We start from the raw sequence: 22,999 nt of genomic DNA on the forward strand, positions 1-22,999 counted from the left end.
TCTCTCCACAGACCTAATATGAGGGAGAAGAGATGAAGAAGAGCTGGTTTTTATACTCTGATTTTTTTTCTACTTTTAAGGAGTCTCAAAGCAGCTTGTTGCGTTGCCTTTCCTTCTGAGAGAACTGGATTTGGCCCAAGGTCCCCCCAGCAAGCTTCATGTAGCGGAGTGGGGACATAAATTTGGTTCTCCAGATGAGAGTCCATTGCTGTCAACCAGTACCAGCTCCCACACTGCTGGAGGGCTTCTCATGAAGAAGGACATTTGCTCTGGAAACTACGCTTCTGGTCACTATGGCAACACCTCCCACAAGCTGTTCCTCTGCTAATAAGCCTGGCCGCTCGAAATAATGAGACTCTGCATGTATTTCTGTGTGTGTGCATATTTGTGTGTGTCTTTTGAAATGTGCTTGATTGGGGTGGAGGTTCGCGGGTTCTCTTTGCTTGAAAAACAGACTAACAAAGTTGGGGAAGATGCAAAGGACAGTTTGAAATGGATACTGGGATACAACCTTAATGGCAGGTTGTCAATACAGCCTCTTAGCAGGCACATTGACACTGGACTGTCTCAGAACATCTGAAGCCATTTTGCTTGAAGGGAAAACCCTGGTTCAGGGAGGCATCCAATGCGCATCCAGTAACAGTGAAGGTCATCAGGTCATGCTAAGTGCCTATCTGTACAGATCTTTTACTTTTGCAAATGTGTATCATATACACCTTAAGGAAGAGGTCTTGCTTGAAGTTTTTAAGGGAGTCCTGAAACTCGTCTCTGCCATGTTCATTCAGTGCCATGAGATAAAACTGCACGAGCACTCAGATGGAATCCCCAGCTGCCACTAGAGAGCGCTCCAGTCATTTGTAATATGATTTTCCCCCTTTTGGCCTTTTTTTCTTTTTGCTGTCAAGTCACTCACAGCTGACTTACGGCGACCCCATAGGTTTTCAAGGCTAGAAAGGTTCAGAGGTGGTTTGCCATTATTTGCCTCCACATCACGACCCTAATATTCCTTGGAGGTCTCACAATCAAATACCAGCCAGGGTCAGTCCCTTTCGATTTGCTTTATAGTTATTTTATGAATAATAAACGGTTGTAAAAACTGGAGAACATCCAGTGCTCCAGAGTGCTGCATTGGCTAAGGGCAATGGGCTCTAATCTGGAGAACTGGTTTTGATTCTCCACTCCTCCACATGAGTAACAGACTCTTATCTGGTGAACCGGATTTGTTTCCTTGCTCCTCCACATGAAGGCTGCTGGGTGACCTTGGGCTAGTCACAGCTCTCAGAACTCTCTCAGCCCCACTTACCTCACAAGGTATTGTGGGGAGAGGAAGGGAAGGAGTTTCTAAGCTGTTTTGACACTCCTTACAAGAGGTAAAAACTGGGGGAAATCCATCCTCCCCCCCTCCTTCTTTTTCTTCACAGAATATGAGGGCTTGGAAAAAAATCTGAGAGTCAAATCCTTAAAACGCTACACTTTGGCTTCCTGTCCCCTCCTGGATCCAGTGCCTCGTCCTTTTCTCTCAAAACAAGTCTAGGGGCTTACTGCCCCTTACCTGCATACTCTCATGTCCTGTTACGTCTCTGTTGTGACCATCACTCATAGAATGCCACCACTTTCAGCTGCTCAGTTTCCTGCTCCCTCAAATGACTCCACCCTATCTCCCTTATTGCCCCTTATACCTGGACACTTATATTCATGAATTCATTTATACCCCACCTTTCCCCTCAATGGGGGCCCAAGCAGCTCACATCATTCTGATTTCTATTTTCTCCTCACAACAAACTTGTGAGGTTGGGTTGAGTGTCTGGCACTGGCCCAAGGTCACCCAACGAGTTTCTATGGCACAAGTAGGGATTCAAACACAGGTCGCCCATAGTATATATTTCTATATTTATCATCTATATGATGCCACCTCCTTCAAATCCTTCCTCAATATCTATTTTTTGACAGACCTCCTTGGTCCCCACACTCCTGCTAAAGTTAAGCAAACATAACTGGAAGGAACCCATATTCTTCCCTTCCGTTGTCATCTTCCTTATGTCAGATATGGCAGGGTACACTTTGTAAAACACTACACATACTAATGATAGTACATACAATAGATTTTGATGATGAATTTTAAATGCAATCACATTAGATTTTGACTTGCACTTCATACATCTTGTCCATTTTTCTAAATGTGACAGCATTCACAATGGGAACATTAATACACACGCCCCACCCCAAATTAGGAATTTTTTTTGCCGGCAACTTTATATTATGGCCATCTGCTTGAACAATTCTTCCCATTCTCCCCTGCACAACTTCTCACTTACTGCATTTTAAGTCGCTGCCTAAATGCCTGCTTGCATACACGAATGGGGATTAAGACTGAATTTCTGTGTGGCATGTTATTTTATGAGTGCACCATTAAGGGAGCACCAGTGCATTACTTCCAGATTTTACTTCAAGCAAAGTGTGTTTTGACATTGAGACTGTTCACATGTGGATTTGTAGGTCACCCAGTTACTATTTTGTGAAAAGATGTTGTCTGCATGTGTGAAGTATAGCCAGTTCAGTATAAAAGCTGCATTGGTACCAGAATTTTGCCTCTTAAATTAATCTCTAGAAACCAGGCTGAGCCTCCTGTTTTCCAGCATCCTGGCCTATTTCCCTCAAGACAGCGCTACCGATTACATAAAAAGTCCCTGGTTCTGAGGGTGGGAAAGAAATTTGTAGTGGCCCAGCTCCCCAGTGACACCCATAAATACACATAAGCATAAGGAGGTAAGGCCAAGAAAGAGGGAGACAAAAGGAATAATGTTGTCTGAAACTCTAAAAATAAGGGTTTATTGTTTTCATCTCTCTTTATTATAAAGCTGTATTTATACAGAACAAATCTTTACAGACACATAACATACCAAAAAAAAGTTACCAACAAGGGTTTTAAACAAGATGACCCTCATTGGTATAAATTAGGTTGGTTTTTTTAATACAAAGAAGTCAACAGCCACCTGAAAAAGGTTATACAGATGTGAGCTTCCACCCAGGCTCCCTAAGAGGCCCACACACAGTTTGCCCACAACAAATCCGGCCCCAAGATTCCGAGTGCAAAAGGTAAAACAGTGAATGCCCTCTCCCACCCCTTTTTCCTCTCAGAGAGGAACAGATACTTCCTTCAACACCCTCCTTGAGAAACAGGCAAATACCAAAGCTACAAACAGGACGTGATTTTTATAAATTAGAAACGGTATCTCCAATTCAATCCATCCCTTAATAACACTTAACTTTTATAAAGTACATTTCAAGGGCTCAAAATGTTGTTACGGCGGTTACTGAAGTTACCACACCCCTGTAAGATAGGCCCGAATTGTAATTCCCCACCTTGCAAAGGTGGGGTTGAAGCTTAGAGAAGAGCTAGCTTGCATAAGGCCACCTAAGTGAGTTTGTGGCTGATGTTTACATTTGAACCTGGATTTCTTGACTCATGGCTTATTTTCTTGCTAAGTCATCACTTGATTCACCCAGAGGTTGGTTTTCTACGCTTTCTGTCCAAAAGAAGCAGGCGCTGCACCCTCTTGACCTGCTATGGCGGTTGTTGCTTTGAAGACAAACTACCAAGTGAAGTGCCAGGAGATCTTGCCAGGGGATCTGTGTCCTGACTTAGCTCGTCGGGGAGAGTGCTGAAGTGTGGGAAGGGCAACGTGTAACAAACAGGCACCTGTCCAGGTTGGTCAAAACTGGCTTTTGGGCAAGGCAGAGAGACGGCAGGGAAGGTTTTCAAATCTACCCAGTTTCACACCAGGCTGTGCCTACTATTTTTTTTAAAAAACAAACAAAACGAAGGTGTTTTTGCGCCAAGAAAGACCAAGATTCATGCCTTGAACTAGGCTGAACCAAAGGCAGACCCTGACGTGAGCTCCCGGAATAGGATTGCTTCTCTACTCAACCCAAGCAAGGCTCCCATGCCTGTGACATACAAGGAAATTAGCTGCATCTAAATTTTTAACAGCATGCAGCTGTTAAAAGCATCAAAGCCTTACTGGGGTTTATTTTTTTTTTAAATAGGGTGACTGCCCTGTTGAGAAAGCTCAGTAGAGGGGACAGACGCAAAATGGGATCCCAGAGACACCTGGGAGGAAAATCTCCATCTGACAAAAGTGCTTCTCGCAGGCCCAAAGGCCTTGTACCAGCTACCTCCTCTGCTACAACAGCGGCTTAGCAGCTGGAAGGGGGACACCAAGAAGGATCACACCTCCCCGCCCCCCACTTCAGGAGCGGTGTCAACACGAACCGCGCCTCGGAGCATCTCTCCCAACAATAATCCATTGTGCACCTTCTTCCTCGAGGGATATAAACAAGGAGCAGGAACATTAAGAAGAAGAGAAGAAGAAGAGTTTGGATTTATATCCCCCCTTTCTCTCCTGCAGGAGACTCAAAGGGGCTTACAATCTCCTTGCCCTTCCCCCCTCACAACAAACACCCTGTGAGGTAGGTGGGGCTGAGAGAGCTCTGAAAAGCTGTGACTAGCCCAAGGTCACCCAGCTGGCGTGTGTGGGAGTGCACAGGCTAATCTGAATTCCCCAGATAAGCCTCCACAGCTCAGGCGGCAGAGCTGGGAATCAAACCCGGTTCCTCCAGATTAGATACATGAGCTCTTAACCTCCTACGCCACTGCTGCAGGCTGAGCTAAGAGACCTTTGCTGTGGTGGCAGCGATGAATGGTCTGCTTGGCTCAAGCCCAGTCCGGAACAACAATGACCACAGTGTAAGCTCAACCATCCTACACCTGTTCTCATCATTGCTACAGCTCACATCTGACATGAATGGCTCCTGCGACACAAGCATCACCATAGGGGCCATTCGGCTCAGCTTGCTCCTGGCCATGAGAAGGCCCTCTAAGGCATAGGTGTCAAACTCATGGCCCTCCAGATGTTATGGACTACAGTTCCCATCATCCCCTGCCAGCATCATGGGAACTGTAGTCCATAACATCTGGAGGGCCACGAGTTTGACACCTATGCTCTAAGGCAATGGCCCCTCAGATACTTTCCCTGTAAGTTAAAGGGCCAATCAGCCCCCCCAGACACAAAGCAAAGGGGACAGCACCCTTCCACCCTATTTGCCACCCGTTTCGTTCCCCTCCCCTAGTAACCCCAGTATCCTCTATTTTGCAAGTTCTGCAAATGGCAACTTGGCAAGGCAGAAAGAGACTGAGAGAGAGGTTGCCAACTGAGACCAGCCTGAGTAGGAAAAACAGAAACAGGGGAGGACAATACTTCACACACATTCCTTATACTCAGTGATGTCCAGGGCAACAGTGCAGACAGGAGGGCCCACATTCTACCATGGGGAGGGGAAGCCTTAAGCAAGCAGACGGTTTATCAAGCAGAGAGGTCATGGAAGGGGGATGGGCTTCCCAGGGAGGGCCTTCACCCTGCAAATAAGAACATAAAGTCAGTTGGGAGATTCAAAACCCATTGCAAAATGCTTGTCTTAAACCCCTTCCAGCCCAAGAACCTTACGCTCTCTTGCACTAATCTACTCAAGATAAGCCCAACTCTGCTGTTGAGAGTCACTTTTAACACCCTCTTGTGGAGACAAAGCATAAAGGTACCACCTGTTCCCATGGTCAATGACCACAACTTTCACGATATTCTCAGAAAATCCTGGCTTTGATCCATCAGGTGGTAGTGGAAAAGGCCGTCAAGTCACAGCTGACTCATGGCCACTTGTGTAGGGTTTTCAAGGCAAAAGATGTTCAGAGATGGTTTGAGTCATCTGTCCTCCATGAAATATCTCATCCCCTGTTAAAGCCAGCTAAGAAAGTGGGTATTGCCACCCTATTAAGGATCTGGGGGCAGACAAAACAAAGTACCTCTTCACACAGTAAAGTTAGTTAATTGACAGGATTCACTGCCACAAGACACAACTTAACCTACTGCATCTGTGTATGGTTCTCTAGTTGCACAATGGCAGATAGGAAGGCGCTCCAAAGGGTGATCACTACTGCACAGAGGATTATCGGCTGCCCTCTCCCCTCCTTGGAAGAACTCTATAATTCCCGAAGCCTAAAGAAAGCCCAAAATATTCTGAGAGACCCGTCTCATCTAGCACACTCTCTTTTTGAACTGTTACCATCCGGCAGATGATACAGGTCTATCAAAACTAGGACAAAGAGGCTTAGAGACAGCTTCTACTCTAGAGCTGTGGCTATGCTAAACTCTGCGGCTTCGTGTTGATGTGTTTGGGGCTATGTAGGGATGGGTGGAGGAAGGGGAAAGTGAGGATGGGGTCTGAAATTGTGTGCATCGAGGAATGCTGCTGTAAATTTCGTTGTGCGTGCACAATGACAATAAATGCTTATTCTTACTATTACTAGCTCAGGTGCCCTGGGGCCTACCTACTTCATGGGCTGTCTTTCCCACTGTGAACCCAGACAGTCAATGTGTTCCTTCTGGCAATCCCCTTTAGAATGTCAACTATTACGATTCAGGCTTGTTTTAAGGATTTTAATAGATTACTTTTGTGCGGCATCGATTGCTGATACCTGCCTTGGTCCTGACAGTGTTGGGAGAAAAGAAGGGTTTATATGATCCTAACTAGGTGGTGCTAAAGTGATATTTGATACAGGAGACAAATCGACAAGAGTAAGTGGCTGTTTAGCGGTTAGCCAGAATGATAGCTTAATGGAACCTCCAGGTTCAGGGTTAGTATATCATAATACTACAGCTGGAAGGCAAACAGAAAGAGATGTCTATACCTTCACTCCTTCCTTCTGAGCTTCCCAGAGCTGTTTGCTTAGCCACTAAGGGAAGCACAATGCTGCACTAAATGGGCCCTTTTGTCTGATTCAGCAGGGCTCCTCCAGGGGTCTGCAACTTGTGGCTCTCCAGATGTTCATGGACTACAATTCCCATCAGCCCCTACCAGCATGGCCAATTGGCTGATGGGAGTTGTAGCCCATGGACATCTGGAGAGCCGCAGGTTGCAGAACCCTGTCTTATGTTATTTCTTTGTTCAGGGCCAAACAGTGACTATTAACTCATTTCCCCATTTTAGACTTCTCTCTAAATATTGGGAGAGGCTATAATAAAGTCCAGATTCCACTGTGGCCAATGCAAGACGACTACCACCCTCTTGCAGCTATATTATGGATATACCAGATGAAACAGGGCAGGGTAGCGCCTGACCTGTCATTGCCCGCCCACTCCTCTCACTCCTGCATTCTGACCTGTGCTAGAAAGGCATGGGTCCCTTATGGGATAGGCGGGGGCGAGGGCGTCGATATTTCCGCCAGCCGTTCGGTCGATATCCTGCAGCGCTCCGGACTCCTTTGGAATGCACCAGGTTCCGGATGTGCCCTTCCCGGGGCTCCTTCCCATCTTCAGATGTTTCAGTCAAAGGTCCTGGAACAACAGAAAGGAGAAAATTATCATATCAGCGGAGTGGGGGAGCTCTGCAGCATCCTGATCTCCCGAAGACTGCCAAACTGTTCCACAATGGAAGTGCCCCAGCCTTCTTTCCTGAAGGGGAAGCCAAGTCTGCGTATACTGTAAAGGTGAAGCTCTGCATCTAAATTATCCTTTTTTAAACCTTCTTTCACCAAGCATTGATAGAGTATCTAACTAGGATGTGGGACACTCAGGTTTGAGTCTCCACTTACCATGGTTACTGGTTGAGCTGAGGCCTGTGCCTCAGATGGCCAGTCACTCTTCGCCTAACCTATTTCACGTGGTTTTTGAGAGGATAAAAATGAAGGAGCTAAGGATGATGTAAACAGTTTTGGATCCCCATTGGGGAGAAAGATGGGGTACAAATGAAAGTAAACAACAATGCACTAAATAAATAAATCTTAGGCATACATACATAAAAAGATTTATTTTAGTGCATTTTCATTTTGCATGTATATAAAATTAAATCTGATACACGAAAACACACACACACACACACACACACACACACGAGTCCCATGCCACAGAGTGGTAAGCTGCTGCACTGCCTTCCAAGCTCTGACCACAACCTGAGTTTGATTCCAACAGAAGTCAGTTTCAGAATTCTGGCTCAAGGCCAACTCAGTCTTCCAACCTTCTGAGGTCAGTAAAATGAGTACCCAGCTTGCTGGGGGTAAAGTGGAGACAAACCACCTTGCAGATACACACACACACAGAGAAAGAAATTGATATTCTGATATTAACAGCCTCCTCCCCAGAAGAGAACATGTACAATAGTTCAACATTCCATTAGAGTCTGATATTCCACTATATAACATTTTCACTTTTTATAGCATAGATGTGGCTGTGTATTTCTCAGGATTGCACCGGGATCTGTTTTATGAGACAGTGTGCTGGTTTCTCAATATTATCTACTCTGGCAGCAGATCTCCGAGGTCTGCAGCACAGAAAAGCCTTCCCTTGTGCATGCAAAGTATCTGCTTTGTCACTGAGTCTCCCCAAAGCTGAAGACCTTTTGAAGCACATGAGTGCTACATTATTTTCCCGCTGGACAACACTTGTTTATTACCAGCTGCTTCACTGAGGAAGTGAGGTCAATTTCCAGGAAATTTTCTTCTCTGCATAAGAATCCAACGATAAAATCTGTTAGCTTTTGCACAAAGTATCCCAATTGTTGGCATAGCTGAAGAAACCTGAGCATGTTTCCAGTGTTGAGCTAACTTTAATGATTAACAAATTTATTTATTTATTTATTTATACTTTGGGCTTCTAGACCGCCCCATCCCCGAGGAGCTAAAGGATCTCTGCAAGTATAAAATTCCATGTATTCCCTACCACCATTCAACAAGATTAATACGGAACACGTGCCTATAAACTTTTTAAATCTGTTCCGCTGCTGTCAAAGATGGAGATAACCTCCCTCCCAATAAAGATATATCTGTGGCCTGAACACTCATCACTCTATCAACGGCCCCCAGGGATGTATCCTTCCCAGTAGACCTCATTCTAGACATTTTCATAGCATTTCAAAATTCCGTCTGAGCAGCAATGACAACACAAAAGAAGTGTGTGTGTGTACAATAAGGAAATGATGCCATTTTCAGTCCACTGTGAACCTGTAACAATGACTAGAAGCTGGGGGAGGAGGGGAGAGATATGAGACCTTAATCAGAACAGTGCATTGTGCATTTGAGTACTAATTAAGAATTAAGTACTAATTGCTGCTACTAACATTTTCTTACCCTTCCACCAAGTATTCAGAGCAGAGTACATAGTGCCCTCTATCCGCAAATTTTATTTCCACAACAACCAGGCTGAGAGGGAATAAGAAGAAGAGAAGAAGAGTTTGGATTTATATCCCCCCCTTTCTCTCCTGCAGGAGACTTCAAAGGAGCTTACAATCTCCTTGCCCTTCCCCCCTCACAACAAACACCCTGTGAGGTGGGTGGGGCTGAGAGATCTCCGAGAAGCTGTGACTAGCCCAAGGTCACCCAGCTGGCATGTGTGGAAGTGCACAGGCTAATCTGAATTCCCCAGATAAGCCTCCACAACTCAGGCGGCAGAGCTGGGAATCAAACCCGGTTCCTCCAGATTAGATACACGAGCTCTTAACCTCCTATGCCACTGCTGTTCCTAACTAGCCCACTCTGTGGTCCATGAGTGAGCAGAGACTGTGAACCAAGTAGGGTTGTCAGCAATCTGAGGGGAAATGCCTTGGCCCTTTAACAGCTTACTCAGATGTTATTGCCCAAGCGCTATTATTTCCCTCCATGCCATAAAAAGCGTCAACTCCTCATTAAACCTCCACTAGTGGCAGGACATGTTTCCTCCATGCTGAAGTTCCATTAAAGCAGCAGGACATATATCTTCCATTTTCCAATTAAAGAGGGTCTCTTTAATTTTGGTCTGGTACTCCACTCATTATACCACATGGGCAAAAAGTACATGAAGCATATGCAGCCTTGGCCACAAAGTCACTTTCTGGCAGAACAAGTCAGTTGCAAAGAATTTGGCAACACACCCTCCAAGCGTTACACAAAGGTTTACATGCTCACCCTGTATAGGTATCCTTAACCAGCACTCAGAAGAAGACGGGTGCTATCAAATGGCAGGCTATTGTCCCTCTGAGGGCAAGCAGGGCCAGTCAGTTTTGCAGTTCACAACAGCTTCAAGTAAAAGCATGCTTGTGCCACACAGCGATTGCCGACAACATACCGCTAACAAGCATTGTTGGTCTCCCTGATACTCCCTCAAAACATGTTTTTTTAATGAAGGCGTTGTACTTGTTCACAAGAGCACATAGTGACGGTTTCAAAAAGAATAACCAGGAAGTTGTGCACTAAGTAAGGCAGAATTATGTGATTTCAATGATGCAAATATGCATTTTCTTCCCTGCCCCCACTGCTGATGTAACAGGATAAAGAGCTGCAAGGAAGAAGAAGAAGAGAAGAAGAGTTTGGATTTATATCCCCCCCTTTCTCTCCTGCAGGAGACTCAAAGGGGCTGACAATCTCCTTGCCCTTCCCCCCTCACAACAAACACCCTGTGAGGTAGGGGGGGCTGAGAGAGCTCCGAGAAGCTGTGACTAGCCCAAGGTCACCCAGCTGGCGTGTGTGGGAGTGTACAGGCTAATCTGAATTCCCCAGATAAGCCTCCACAGCTCAGGCGGCAGAGCTGGGAATCAAACCCGGTTCCTCCAGATTAGATACACGAGCTCTTAACCTCCTGCGCCACTGCTGCTGGAGTATTGAAGACCTGCTCCCTGGAAATCCTACTTACCCTATCCCTGTGGGAAGCTAAATCCTCGCGAGCATTCTTGAGATGCTGAGCTTTTCAAGATTCTCCTACCCAAGCAGTTGCACGTTCACAGAGTCATGAAATAGCCATGCTGCTCTGCTCAAGTGACGTACACATCTGGATGCATCAGCAGCTGGATTTCAACATTTTGCTAGCAGTCACTGAATTTGGCAGGGGAACCCATGCAGTCATAAAAAAAATGCTGTCTAAGCTACACACACTCACATTTTGCTGCAAAGAACCGAGTATTTGGAAATCAAATCGAGGGTTTCCAACTGGAATGCTCCCAGAATCCACAAAAGCTGGTTACTCATTTGACTTGCTCATTACTGCGATACAGACTCTTTGTTCGCTGGACCTGTGGCCAGCCACACAAGAAATGCTGGCAGGCCAAGAACAGGAAGGAGGAGGAGGTGGGCAATTTTATAAGAGGGCCCCCAACTCCAATGCCAGGACAGATTCGTAGGCTTGCAGAAAACTTTGCCGGGTCTCCAGAAAGGAAGGATTCAGACTCCTGTGATCTCATCTCAAAGGGAACACCGTCCATTTCCTTCCTTCTCAGGAGGATGCATGAGGGGACAGTGGGATAGTGGGGAGGTGGTTCTGTCTTCTCCCGGGGATATCCTGATGTCACCAGGTTAGATAAACCCCTCTCCTCACCATTCATCCCAAAATACGACTTCCTCTCTTCTGCCTCCAACCTGTTGGCTTCCCTTTCCTGGCTGCTCTCACAGGGTCAGAATCAAACCCAGCACCTCAAACCCATTTTGATCCCATATATGTAACACTCTCCCCTGCAGAGGTGGACGCCTGGCACGCCACATGCCAGGTGTCCATGTTGCTGTCTTTGGTCCAGCGATTCTTCCCTAGACCAGCTTGTCCATTTAATTGGGGTTCATTCACAGCTCTAGCGATAGCTGTTTTTTTAAGTGCTGTCTTTTTTTAAGTCCTCCTGGTCCCTCTGAAATGGTGACCCAAAGAGTGGGGGAAATTGCTGTGTTACAGGCAAGGAAAGGCAGAATTGGACTTCTGTCTTACTAGGTCCCAGCTAGCCTTGTTAGCCTCCAGGTAAGGCCTGGAAATCCCCCACTAATAGATCTGCACACTACAGAGATCAGTTCTCTTGAACAAAACGACAGCTTTGGAGGGTGGGTTGACCCTATGGCATTGTACCTTGCTGAAGGTCCTCCCTTCCCCCAAACCACGCCTTCGCCGGGCCCCCACCCCCAAAATCTCCAGAGCTGGCAACCTTAGCTCCAGCATATCCCTCAGGAAGCCATCCCATTTCACTGGCTCTACCAAGATGAAGAATCTGAAGTGATTCGAGAAGAGGACGCTTTCTAACCTTGCAACAGACAGGGTGGCTGGCTTCCTCAAAGCCTTCCTTCCAGATCTCCCCCCCCCCCCCACACTCCAAATTGGCCTTGCTGCATCCAGAATCCTTCTGGCTTACCAGCCAATATTAAGGTCGGATTTCTTTCTAGAGACAAACTACACAGTAGCCATGGCATCCGGCCCATTGAGCTTCCTGAATTACCCCAAACAGGAGCCATTCAGCTGCAAAGGGCTTCCGTTTTGGCCCAGCCATAATGGAGAGAATCTATTTAGCCCCACAATATCTGCAATTGCTCACTGCTTGCTCGCAAGTACACTGGGCACCACGTGCCAAGCATCTCAGTGATATGGTCCTTGACCCGTGTCATCAGTTCTGAGCTCAGCTGGAACTCTGTACAGCTTTCATCCCACATTCCCTCAACATTTCTGTTCCCACCCAGGCCTGACTCACTCCTACAAAACATTCACCAGGTCTCATATAGCTATGTATATGTCATGATTGTTGTTATTTTGCTGATACTGTTACATTATAGGCTAATGGGTCATATTATTGATAAATTTTGTGTGATGGTATATTTTGTAATGTACGATATTATGACTTGTTATTTTGTTGATTTTATTGCCCATGTGTATGAATTTTTCTTGTATATCGTGATGCTTATTGATGTCTGCCAGTATTGATATTATTACTTATACTATTGTTGTGTGCTGCCCTGAGCCCTTCAGGGGAGGGCAGGATATAAATTGAATAAACTAAACTGACTGGTCGAGAGAACAGGTGCATTCATTCCCACCACTCCAAACCCAGGTGCCCATTCCACAGGGTCAGCGTTGCGTGCCAACTCTGCTGTGCGCACAATTAGCATCTTATGAGGACCAAGAATCCAGACACCTTTATTTATTATTTATTTATTTATTATTCCACTTTTATACCGCCCTCCCCCGAAGGGCTCAGGGCGGTTTACAACATTAAATAAAACAGTGGATATGTTGAAAATTAAAACAATTTAAAAGCAGCATTCGGTTATATCAATTAAAATAAGATGGCCTCCAGCTATTAAAATCTCTACATAAGGGAGCAGCAGGTTTTAGTTGTTTCTGGGCACCCTATCAGCAGCTGGACTCTCCAAAAGCCCGGCGGAATAACTCGGTCTTGCAGGCCCTGCGGAACTCGTTAAGGTCCCGCAGGGCCCGGACAGTTGGAGGGATAGCATTCCACCAGGCAGGGGCCAGAGCCGTAAAAGCCCTGGCCCTAGTGGAGGCCAGCCGCATCATGGAGGGGGTGGGGATCACGAAGCAGGTTGGCCTCTGCTGAACGCAGAGACCGGCGTGGGACGATGGGGCCAGACGGTCTCTCAGATACCGTCCCAGACCCATGCAAGGCCTTAAAGGTTAACACCAATACCTTGAAGACAATCCGGAACTCAACTGGAAGCCAATGCAGAGCGTGCAACAATGCTGATGTGGTCTCTAAAGGCACCTCCCGTGAGCAAACGGCAGCCGCCGCATGCTGGACCAGTTTCAATTTCGGATCAGCCGCAAGCGGGAAGGCCAGCGTAGAAGCGAGTTGCAATAGTCTAGCCTGGAGGTGACCGTTGCATGGATTACAGTGGCCAGGTCCGCCTGGGAGAGGAAGGGCCAGTCACCGGGCTTGTCGAAGATGAAAAAACGCAACCCGGGTTACATGGGCCACCTGCGCCTCCACTGAAAGACACGAATCCAGGTGGACCCCCAGGCTGCGGACGGAAGGGGTCGGTGCCAATGAAACCCCCCCCACACCGGCGGCGGGAAATCCCCCCCACGGCCTAGCCAGAGAATCTCCGTCTTCGTTGGATTCAGCTTTAACCTGCTCTGCTTCAACCAACCAGCTACCGCCTCCAAACAGTGCTGTAGAGCTGCAGGGGCGGTGACCGCTCCCCCCTCCATCGACAGAATGAGCTGGGTGTCATCAGCATACTGGTGACAAACCAGCCCAAAGCTCCGCACCAGCTGAGCAAGGGGTCGCATGTAGATGTTAAACAACAGCAGGGACTCCCTGGGGCACCCCACCACGCAGCAGCCACCGCCGGGAGGCCTGATCCCCGCACCACACTTGCTGACCCCGGTCCCGGAGAAACGAGGCAATCCATTGAAGGACAGTGCCCCGCACTCCGGAAACAGCCAGGCGGTGGGTCAAAAGGTCATGGTCGACCACATCAAACGCTGCGGTAAGGTCCAGTAATACCAGCAGCGCCGATCCGCCTCGGTCAAGCTGCATACGGAGCGTATCTGTGACAGCGACGAGAACAGTCTCCGTCCCATGCCCAGCACGGAAGCCGGACTGGAAGGGATCGAAAGCCGATGTGTCCTCCAGAAAGCCCTGAAGCTGCTCCAGCACCACTCTCTCAATCACCTTCCCCAGAAACGAAAGATTCGAAACGGGGCGGTAATTGGCCGGATCACTAGGATCTAACGACGGTCTTTTTAAGAGTGGGCGGACCACTGCCTCCTTCAACCCACCAGGAAAAGCTCCTTGCTCGAGGGAGCTATTGATGATATTCAACAGATGGGGTCGTAACTCCTCTCGGCATGTTTTAATGAGCCAAGAGGGGCACGGATCCAGAGGACAGGTAGTAGGTCTAACAGCAGCCAGGACTCTGTCGACAGCGGCTTCGGAGAGCAGGGAAAACTGGGCCAGACAGGGGCCAGAAGACGGCAAGGGAGCCTCCAGTTTGCCAATTGTCTCCAAGGTGGCGGGAAGGTCCTGGCGGAGCGACGTGACTTTATCTGCAAAGTAGCTCATAAAAGCCTCACAGCTAATAGCCAATTGGGCATTTTTTGAACCCTCTGATATTGAGGTGAGAGATCGAATAATACGAAACAATTGCGCTGGGCGGGAGCTAGCAGATGCGAGAGAGGAGGAGAAGAACACTCTCTTCGCCTCCTTCATCGCCATCTCATAGGCCTTCATAAACGTCCTATAAGATGTTCGCACAGCCTCGTCACGAGACTTCCTCCACACTCGCTCTAGCCGTCTAAGCTCCCGTTTCAGACAGCGCAAGAAGACTGAGCTGAAACTGTCTCCGGCAAGAAAAGTAGCCCCTGTCTTGAGTCAGACAAAGCAGCTCCCCAGCCCCGGAGCTGAAAGTATTTTTGGTGTGACTTCTACAAGCTCTGCCCTGTCTCCTGTTCCATCCCACAATGTTGTAAATTAATCTAGCTCAAAGCATCCAACATTCTAGCACAGCGATACAGTCCTAAATCCCCTGAAGGAGATTCAGGACAGTACAGTAGCTGCGACCCTTGGAACAACCGAGAGGGAGGGCGGAGAGCCAAAACAGCCGAGTCACCAACACCTCCTGACAAAATGGGCCGGAGTTCAGCTCATGTCAGCCAGCTAGATACTTTTGCCCTGGAGGGTCAGCTCCACTGTACAATGCAAGTAACCCACCACTACAAGTGCCAGAGTAGGATCTGGGTGATCCATGTTTAAACCCTCATTCAGCTGGTTCTGGTGGGTTTTCCGGGCTGTGTGGCCGTGGTCTGGTAGATCTTGTTCCTAACGTTTCGCCTGCATCTGTGGCTGGCATCTTCAGAGGTGTGTCACAGAGGGAAGTCTGTTACACACTGTGTCCAGAGAGAAGGAAATGTTTGGGGTATATATTTCCTTCTCTCTGGACAGTGTGTAACAGACTTCCCTCTGTGATGCACCTCTGAAGATGCCAGCCACAGATGCAGGCGAAACGTTAGGAACAAAATCCACCAGACCACGGCCACACAGCCCGGAAAACCCACCAGAACTAGTTGAATCCAGCAGTGAAAGCCTTCGACAATACCTCATTCAGCTATCCATCACGCTCTGCAATGCATGTTGCATAATTTCTCTGAACATGAATGCACATGAAAAGCACAATCGATCTTTGGCACAGCACTGTGGATACGGATTCAAATGTTAGCAGGCCTTCAAAGAGAAAATGGAATCGTTTCTTAAAAAAAAAACCCTTAAGGCTCACCCAAACATTGCATGCCTACAGCTCCTCCGTAGTTGTTAGAGTGCTAGATTAAGGCCTGGAAGGTCTGGGTTCGTATCCCCAGTGAGCCATAAAGCTCATTAGGTGACATTTTTTTTCCTCACAAGAGCAGTGAGTACAAAATGGGGGAAGTGCCAAGTCCATTGCTCTGATCTCACTGGAGGGAGAATGAATTGTTGGGTAGTTGAATATTGTGTACCCTAAATCAGCAAGGAAGAACCCAGCTCAGACACCGCTGCTGACGCCAGATGGATGTGGGCAAAGAAAACTGCACAGCTGGGCAATGCATGTTGCACTGTGTCAGTGCCCATGAAAACACATGTGGGGCGCAATTGACTCTTGGCATGGCGCTATGGATACATATGAGTTACACGTCAGTACTAGTTCAAAGTAAAGCCAAATTTGTGCTTCTTCCAAAAAAGCTTTAGGGCTCATTCACACATTGCACACCAAGTTCAGAACTGTGACGCATCATCAGAAACGTGGGAAGTGCCCCAGAGAAGTATTGGTTTCTTTTCTCCCAGGATGCTTCAAATAACTGATGCCTTCCCCTGTAAAGGCAGGAGACATCTATGAACTGGGTCCAGGGGGAAAACAGCAGACTCTGAATTCGGAGCTCTCTTTGGCTTAGGTATAGGGGTGTCCAACTCTGGCACTTCAGATGTTCATGGACTACAATTCCCCTCAGCCCCTGCTTGCATGGCTGATGGGAATTGTAGTCCATGAACATCTGAAGCGCCAGAGTTGGACACCTCTGGAGGAGCCATCTACAAAAAAAAACTTGCCTGGGTATTCTCACCTGAAGATTTTAAAAGGAAGTGCAACCTTATAGCATTTTCTATGGGAAAGGAAAGTTAAGAGGGAATACAATCCTCTCCCGTCCATGGCTTCTGCCCCACAAAGGCCAGGGGGGTGGGGGGCAAAGGTGCAGTGGCTGATATGGGTGCAAGCTGCTAGCCAGTTTAGACCAAGATGCCCCCTGCTGGTCATGCCACGGCCAACATCGTTCTCCGGACCTGTTTGGGGCTGTTGTCTTGACTTCTTCCTAGACTGAGCAGCGCAGACAGGATGGGGTTTGTTATTGTCATGAAAAGCGCTTTGTCCATGCTGTTATCGGGGTGGGGGAGGAAGAACATCGAATTCCTGTCAACAAAGGCCCATCGGCGAGACCTGCATGGTTGCAGGCATCCGCCTGACACGCACCAGAACTAGACACGTCGCATCAGAAGCTCTTTTCTTTAAACTGGGACCCACGGCGATGCTCCGAGCTGAGTCAGTGATGAAAGAGATCAGGGAAATGATTAGTACACTACCTAGTACACTTACTTTAAAAGCATACTATTTTTTTTTGATTGAAAGGTTGTTTCATTTCCACGTGGAATTATCTCCAAGAAATACAGCGTGGTGTAGTGGTTAAGGGCAGGTGGATTCTAATCTGGAGTACCGGGTTTGATTCCCCACTCCTCCACTTGAGTGGCAGAGGCTTATCTGGTGAACCAGATGTGTTTCTGCACTCCTACATTCCTGCTGGGTGACCTAGGGCTAGTCGCAGTTCGTCAGAACGCCCTCAGCTCCACCTACCTCACAAGATATCTGTTGTGGGGAGAGGAAGGGAAAGGAGCTTGTAAGCCACCTTGAGTCTCCTTACGGGAGAGAAAGGTGGGGTATAAATCCAAACTCTTCTTCTTCTTAGCACCACACTCCTCAATAGCGGAGAAGGCTGTCCACTCCAGTTGAATCTAGCATCTGTCAATCAGTGGAACAGGATCTCTCACACCTTTGGCTATTTTAGAGACCGGCCATGGGTTGAAACAACATTTTTCTTTCAAAATTCATCAGTTTTAGTGGTCACACTGCACTATACTGCAGCAGAAAGTTCCGCTAAGTTATAAGGCACTGTGTGACACATGTCCTTTGCCTCTCAGAACTGTTAAAAGTCCTGCAGTCTTATTACAGAGGTCTGTGAAAGGGTAAAGTGGACTCACGATACAACTGCAAGCATCTCTAATTGATCTCAAATTTCTTGCCTTCCTAATGTAAGAAGAGTTTCAGCATAGGCTAGAAGTTTATACACCTCAAATACCTGGAAACTAACTGGGTTGGGGGACAACTTTAATATATCTTGGTAGTGAAAACTGGCGCTAAATCACAGCTGACTTATGGTGATGCATATGGCGGTCCAGATGTTGATGGACTGCAATTCTCATCAGCCAATTGGCCATGCCAGCAGGGGCTGATGGGAATTGTAGTCCATGAACATCTGGAGCACCATAGGCTGGCCACCCATGCCATAGGGTTTTCAAGGCAAGAGATGTTCAGAGGTGGTTTGCCATCGCCTGCCTCTGAGTGGAGACCCTGGACTTCCTTGGAGGTCTCCCATCCAAATACTAACCAGGGCTAACCCTGGGTCTGGCTAGCCTGGACCATCTAGGTTAGGGCAGCAACCCCTTTACTCCAATTTAATTCACCCAGAATTGCAACCAGCTTCTTATTCCAAATTAACCTGCATCAAAATCTAGATTCTGCCGCTAAAAAAGACGGGGAGGGAAGCAATCTGTCCTAGTACCAAACTTTGCACTTCCACACATGTTAAATAATCCACTTTCAGTGCAGTTTGCAACTGGATTTAAATGTGTGAAACATCAAAATCCACCTGCAAATGACCGCTGAAGTATACTGAAAGTGGACTGAGTGCATTATTCAGTGGGTGTGAAAGTACAGAACCACGTGATTAAAGTGAGTTCGTCTAACACAGATTAGCTATTCTCCTTCCAAGCGCATGCAACAGAAATGCAGAGCTTGGAACTTGGGAGCTTCCAGGGATACCCAAGCAAAATTATCTGATCCAGTCTATGCCAGGTAGGTGCTAACCTCTGGCAGAGCATAGGGCTAATCCATGCCTGGATTTCAAGTACCAGCCTTACTTTAAAAGCATGCTATTTTCTTCTCGTCTTGCTCTTCTCCAAAATGCACGCTCTTACTTGTGGAGTCAATGGTGAGGAATCAGCCATTTCGTGATCGCATGCCTCCCCTAATCCGGGAAATCCCCTCCAAATACATCAAAAAGAGCGCCGGTTCGGAACTTCAGAGCAACAACCAGGTGAAAACCCGCCTCCATCTATAAGATCCACTTATTGGCAAGTTCTGAATGGGAAAGCCTTCAATCGCCATGTGCTTCCCTGTCTTGGTGGGCCCACGGGTCAGGTCACATGAGGCCTTTTGTTTCTCATAAGAACTTGCAATCAAATACTACATGCGGCATGTTTGCTGAAAGCTGGGGTGTAGGCACACACAGGAAAAACACTAAAGAGGAATGCACATTTGCCCAGGCAAGGCCTGGCTTATCTTCGGGGGGCCCAGCGCAGGGAGTGACCAAGCCAGCGCTGCCCTCCCCTGCTCCACCACCAATTAAAGCATCTATTTGTCTTTCTAAGTAGCTCAATACAACCTGACCTCCTCCTAGTACTTATTTTTCACTCCCTCACATTCTTTCTCCCAGCATGCCTTGCTTCCATCCTTGTTCACACACGCTGGTAGGACAGAGCGCTCAACTTCAAATTATAGGGAGCGAATTCCCCTCCTGATTGTTCTACCGCAGAAAAATCTCAGCCCAACTAGAAAATTAGGGGGAGAAAGGTTCCCCCCCCCCCCACCCTCTGCCTCCTGGTTTTCTTTTTCTGAATGGAGCTTTGTTAGCATTGGGGGCCATTCCAAAAAATACAGCTTTGAACTGCTGTCCGTTCTATCACCTTGGTTGCACAAACAGCTGGGGCTGAAGGCCTCCCAAAGGAATTCTGGGACTCGGGGACACTTCTTCACAGTATGGAACGTACTGACCACATCTTTATCCCTCGCTAAGTTCTTCTGAGAAGCTCAGTTCTCCCTTCCCGTTTTATCCACACAACAACTCACTAGTCTGGGACAGAGCGACTGGTCAAGATCATCTGGTGATCTTCAAGAGCGAGTGAGGACTGGAACCAGGGTCTCCCAAGCCTTACTCAAACACTCTAACCCCTACACCATACTGTCTCCTTTCTGTGCAAGCATTTGTGTAAGGTACACTTGGCTAAGACAGTATCTTGTAAACTTGGTTCTCTCCCGACTGTGAGCTCTTTTGGTGGTCTTAGGCAATCTGAAATCCCTCAAATAATAATACTGGTCTACCTTACAGGGTTGTAACCATAATATCATACATGAAGTATTTTGAACACTCTAAAGCACCATACACATGCTGTTCAGGGCAGGATGAGTAATTATTATTATTATTATTATTTATTTAATTTGTATACCGCCCGATCCCCGAAGGGCTCCGGGCGGTGAACAACATTCACTACAACATCAACAGGAGCGGTCGTACAAATATAAACACATAGGCTCCATCCCATAAAATAGCTTAAAACTCATAAAACAGCAAAAAACCATAATACATAATAAAAGGCGTCCGACCCCAATTTAAAACCTACCCCCATGGGGGGGGATGGCAGGACCCCTCAATATGAGGGGACCCTGATGTAACTGCCCTAGGGGCAGGGCGCAAGTAATGGTGGTTTGCAAGTTGTGCACACAATGCCTGAGAATCCCTTCCCATTTTATGTGCAGCACAAAGGAAACCTGGTACACATATTACCGGTAAGTGGTGTTCAAATATCACAGATTTTGCTATGCATTAGTAAACTTGACTGACAGAGTCCATGCAGTTGACAAGATGAGCCCTGTGTTTGAACCTTGCAACACACGTGCTGTTTTTACTATCTGCTAGATCCCTAACCCCGGTCCCTGGATTCTCCATCCCACTAGAACGCACCCTCAGTTGCTGGTGCCTGCAAATTTCACACCTGGGGACTCCCTACAAAGCCTGTCCTGTTGTCTCATTTTGGGGAAAGATTCAAGCAACTCCAGAATTAAGAACAGGAATCACCCGGCCAAATAACAAGTACAAGACCACCAGCCTCCCTAGAAGTCAAGTCCTTTTCTCCAGAGCCTCTTACCCAGACGCATCAGGCAGAGACTACTGGCTCCTATTAGACAAAAGCAAATCCCTCTTTGTCCATGCTCAGAGGCACTGTGTTATCTATTTCACCCTTTCCCAGGCTGACTGGAAATGGGTTTGGAAAATGAGCCCCCGCCTCAGAACTAGGCAGAGGAGGAGGGTGCAGCGCAGAGAAGCGGCATCTGGAAAGCAACGCCTTTTGAAGGGCTGGCAGGAGCAAGCTGGTGCCAGCCTCATCCACCGCAGCCTGGCCGTGAAGTGGCACTCGAAAGCTCTACGCCGCTGGGCAAGCCAGACCTGGCTGTGCCAAGAGAGGGACGTGCAGAGCGCCATCATTGGCTGCAGCATCTGATGACAGGGAGGGGGGGGGGAGAGTCAGGTGTTCGCCCTCCTGTCAGCTGCCGCCGCCTGGGCTCTTCAGCGCAACCCCCAAGTGCTCCTGAGAGCCCTCTCCATCTTCAGCCTGGCAGGGCAGGTGGGGGATGAGTCTGCAAAGAGCCAACCCTCCTCCACCCGAGGAGACCCGCCTCCCTGCTTCTGCTGCTTCACAAACCCACCCCCCACTTAGGATGCCAAGCCCGGATCACCCTCCTCCTCTCTCTCCTCCCCCTGCGCTGAGCTTCCAAACAGATGCGGGAGAGGCAGACATTCAACAGGTCGAGCCTCCTCTGATTCGGCCGAGTGGCTTAACCTGTTGAAACCAGGCCAGAGGAGCAGCTGCTGAAGGCATGGTCCTGGACTCCCGGCAAGGTCACAATTCCCGAAAGTCTTCAATGCCTCCCCGTCCCAATATTTATTTTGGGGGGAGTAGCGTCTAGTAGTACGCCAAATATAAGCGGCCGCTGGGTGTGCTCGGTGGGGCAGCAGCTTGGAGGGGGCCCCTCCCCTCCTGAAATCCCCCCTCCCCACCCAACCAGAGAGAAAGGTATATTGAACCGCTTATTTTTAGCCAGGCTTGCGAAGCCTGCAGCAACAGGCTCTGCCTCCCAGGGGCGCAGCGTGCAAAGCCGGGCACGACCGCCTTCCCGGCGGCCAGCTGACCCCAAGGAGCCCCAGCCCGAGCCAGCCCGCCCGCCCGCCCGCCCTGCCACCGCCTGGCACGGCCGTAGGGCCGGGCGAGGATCGCGGCGCAGGCAGCAACGCGGGGCCCAGAGGCTCGGCTCCCCCCTGCCCCCCAGCCGCGCCGCCGGCGGGCAACAAGTGCGGCTCTCTCCCGCGTCCGGGTCGAGCAGGGCAGCCACCCACCTCCGGAGCCGGAGCTCAGAGCCAGCCAGAGCAGCAGCAGCGCCAGCAGCCAGCGCCGCACGCCCATCCTGCCGCCCAGGGCCGCCGCCGCCGCCTCCTGCAGCAACAGCAGCAGCAGCAGCAGCACCGAATGCACCCGCTCCCGCCGGGGCCCGGCTGCATTTGTAGGCAGGCGGGCGGGCGGGAGGGCGACGGCGGGGGACACCCAGACCGGCCGCCTCGGCTGGCAGCCCGCCCGGTCATGTGGCCGCCTCCACGCCCCCCATCCGTCCCCTCTCCGCCCCCCCCCCCCACGATGGCACGGCCTCCTCCCATAGCGGCATAGGACGCCCCCGCCAGGACGATGCGCGCCTCCTCCCATCTGGGGCCTGCCCCTCTTTGGGGGCCGTTGGGGCCCTGCTCCCTCCAGAAGAGTGTGATTCTACTAGACGCTGCAAACCTTTCCTCCCCACCCCCCATCCATTCCCTCCTCCCGCCGGTGCGCCCCAAATTGATGCCGCCACAGCTCCCATGCCTCCCCCAGCTGCATCCCAGTTGCTCCGATGTGACCGTTTGCCGATTTAGTTGTGAATGTGGTTATTGCAAATGTAACGCAACTGGAAATGGACTCCACCCAGACACATACGTGCAAATGTGCCTCCCACCCCCCACTGTGAGGGGGACAAACGGTATACCCCACCACACACGCC

General features: G+C 48.8%; 1 protein-coding gene and 1 long non-coding RNA gene across 2 annotated transcripts in view; both read right to left on the reverse strand.

Moving 5' to 3' along the window:
• Positions 1 to 4,469, reverse strand: part of LOC125442572 — a 15,302-nt gene extending 10,833 nt beyond the window's left edge. The window contains exon 1 of the long non-coding RNA XR_007246015.1: positions 3,990 to 4,469. This is a non-coding gene — a long non-coding RNA (uncharacterized LOC125442572). The remainder of the gene's footprint in view (positions 1 to 3,989) is intronic.
• Positions 4,470 to 5,012: 543 nt separating this feature from the next.
• APLN (apelin) lies at positions 5,013 to 22,671 on the reverse strand. The gene is made up of 3 exons (XM_048513808.1): positions 22,311 to 22,671; positions 7,214 to 7,388; positions 5,013 to 5,416 (listed from the first exon to the last, which is right to left on the reverse strand). The coding sequence occupies exons 1-2, from the start codon at positions 22,669 to 22,671 to the stop codon at positions 7,219 to 7,221; spliced, it is 531 nt and encodes a 176-aa protein (XP_048369765.1). The 3' UTR covers positions 5,013 to 5,416; positions 7,214 to 7,218.
• Positions 22,672 to 22,999: the final 328 nt, after the last annotated feature.

Source organism: Sphaerodactylus townsendi, linkage group LG13 (genome assembly GCF_021028975.2).
Source record: "Sphaerodactylus townsendi isolate TG3544 linkage group LG13, MPM_Stown_v2.3, whole genome shotgun sequence".
Lineage (NCBI taxonomy): Eukaryota > Metazoa > Chordata > Lepidosauria > Squamata > Sphaerodactylidae > Sphaerodactylus > Sphaerodactylus townsendi.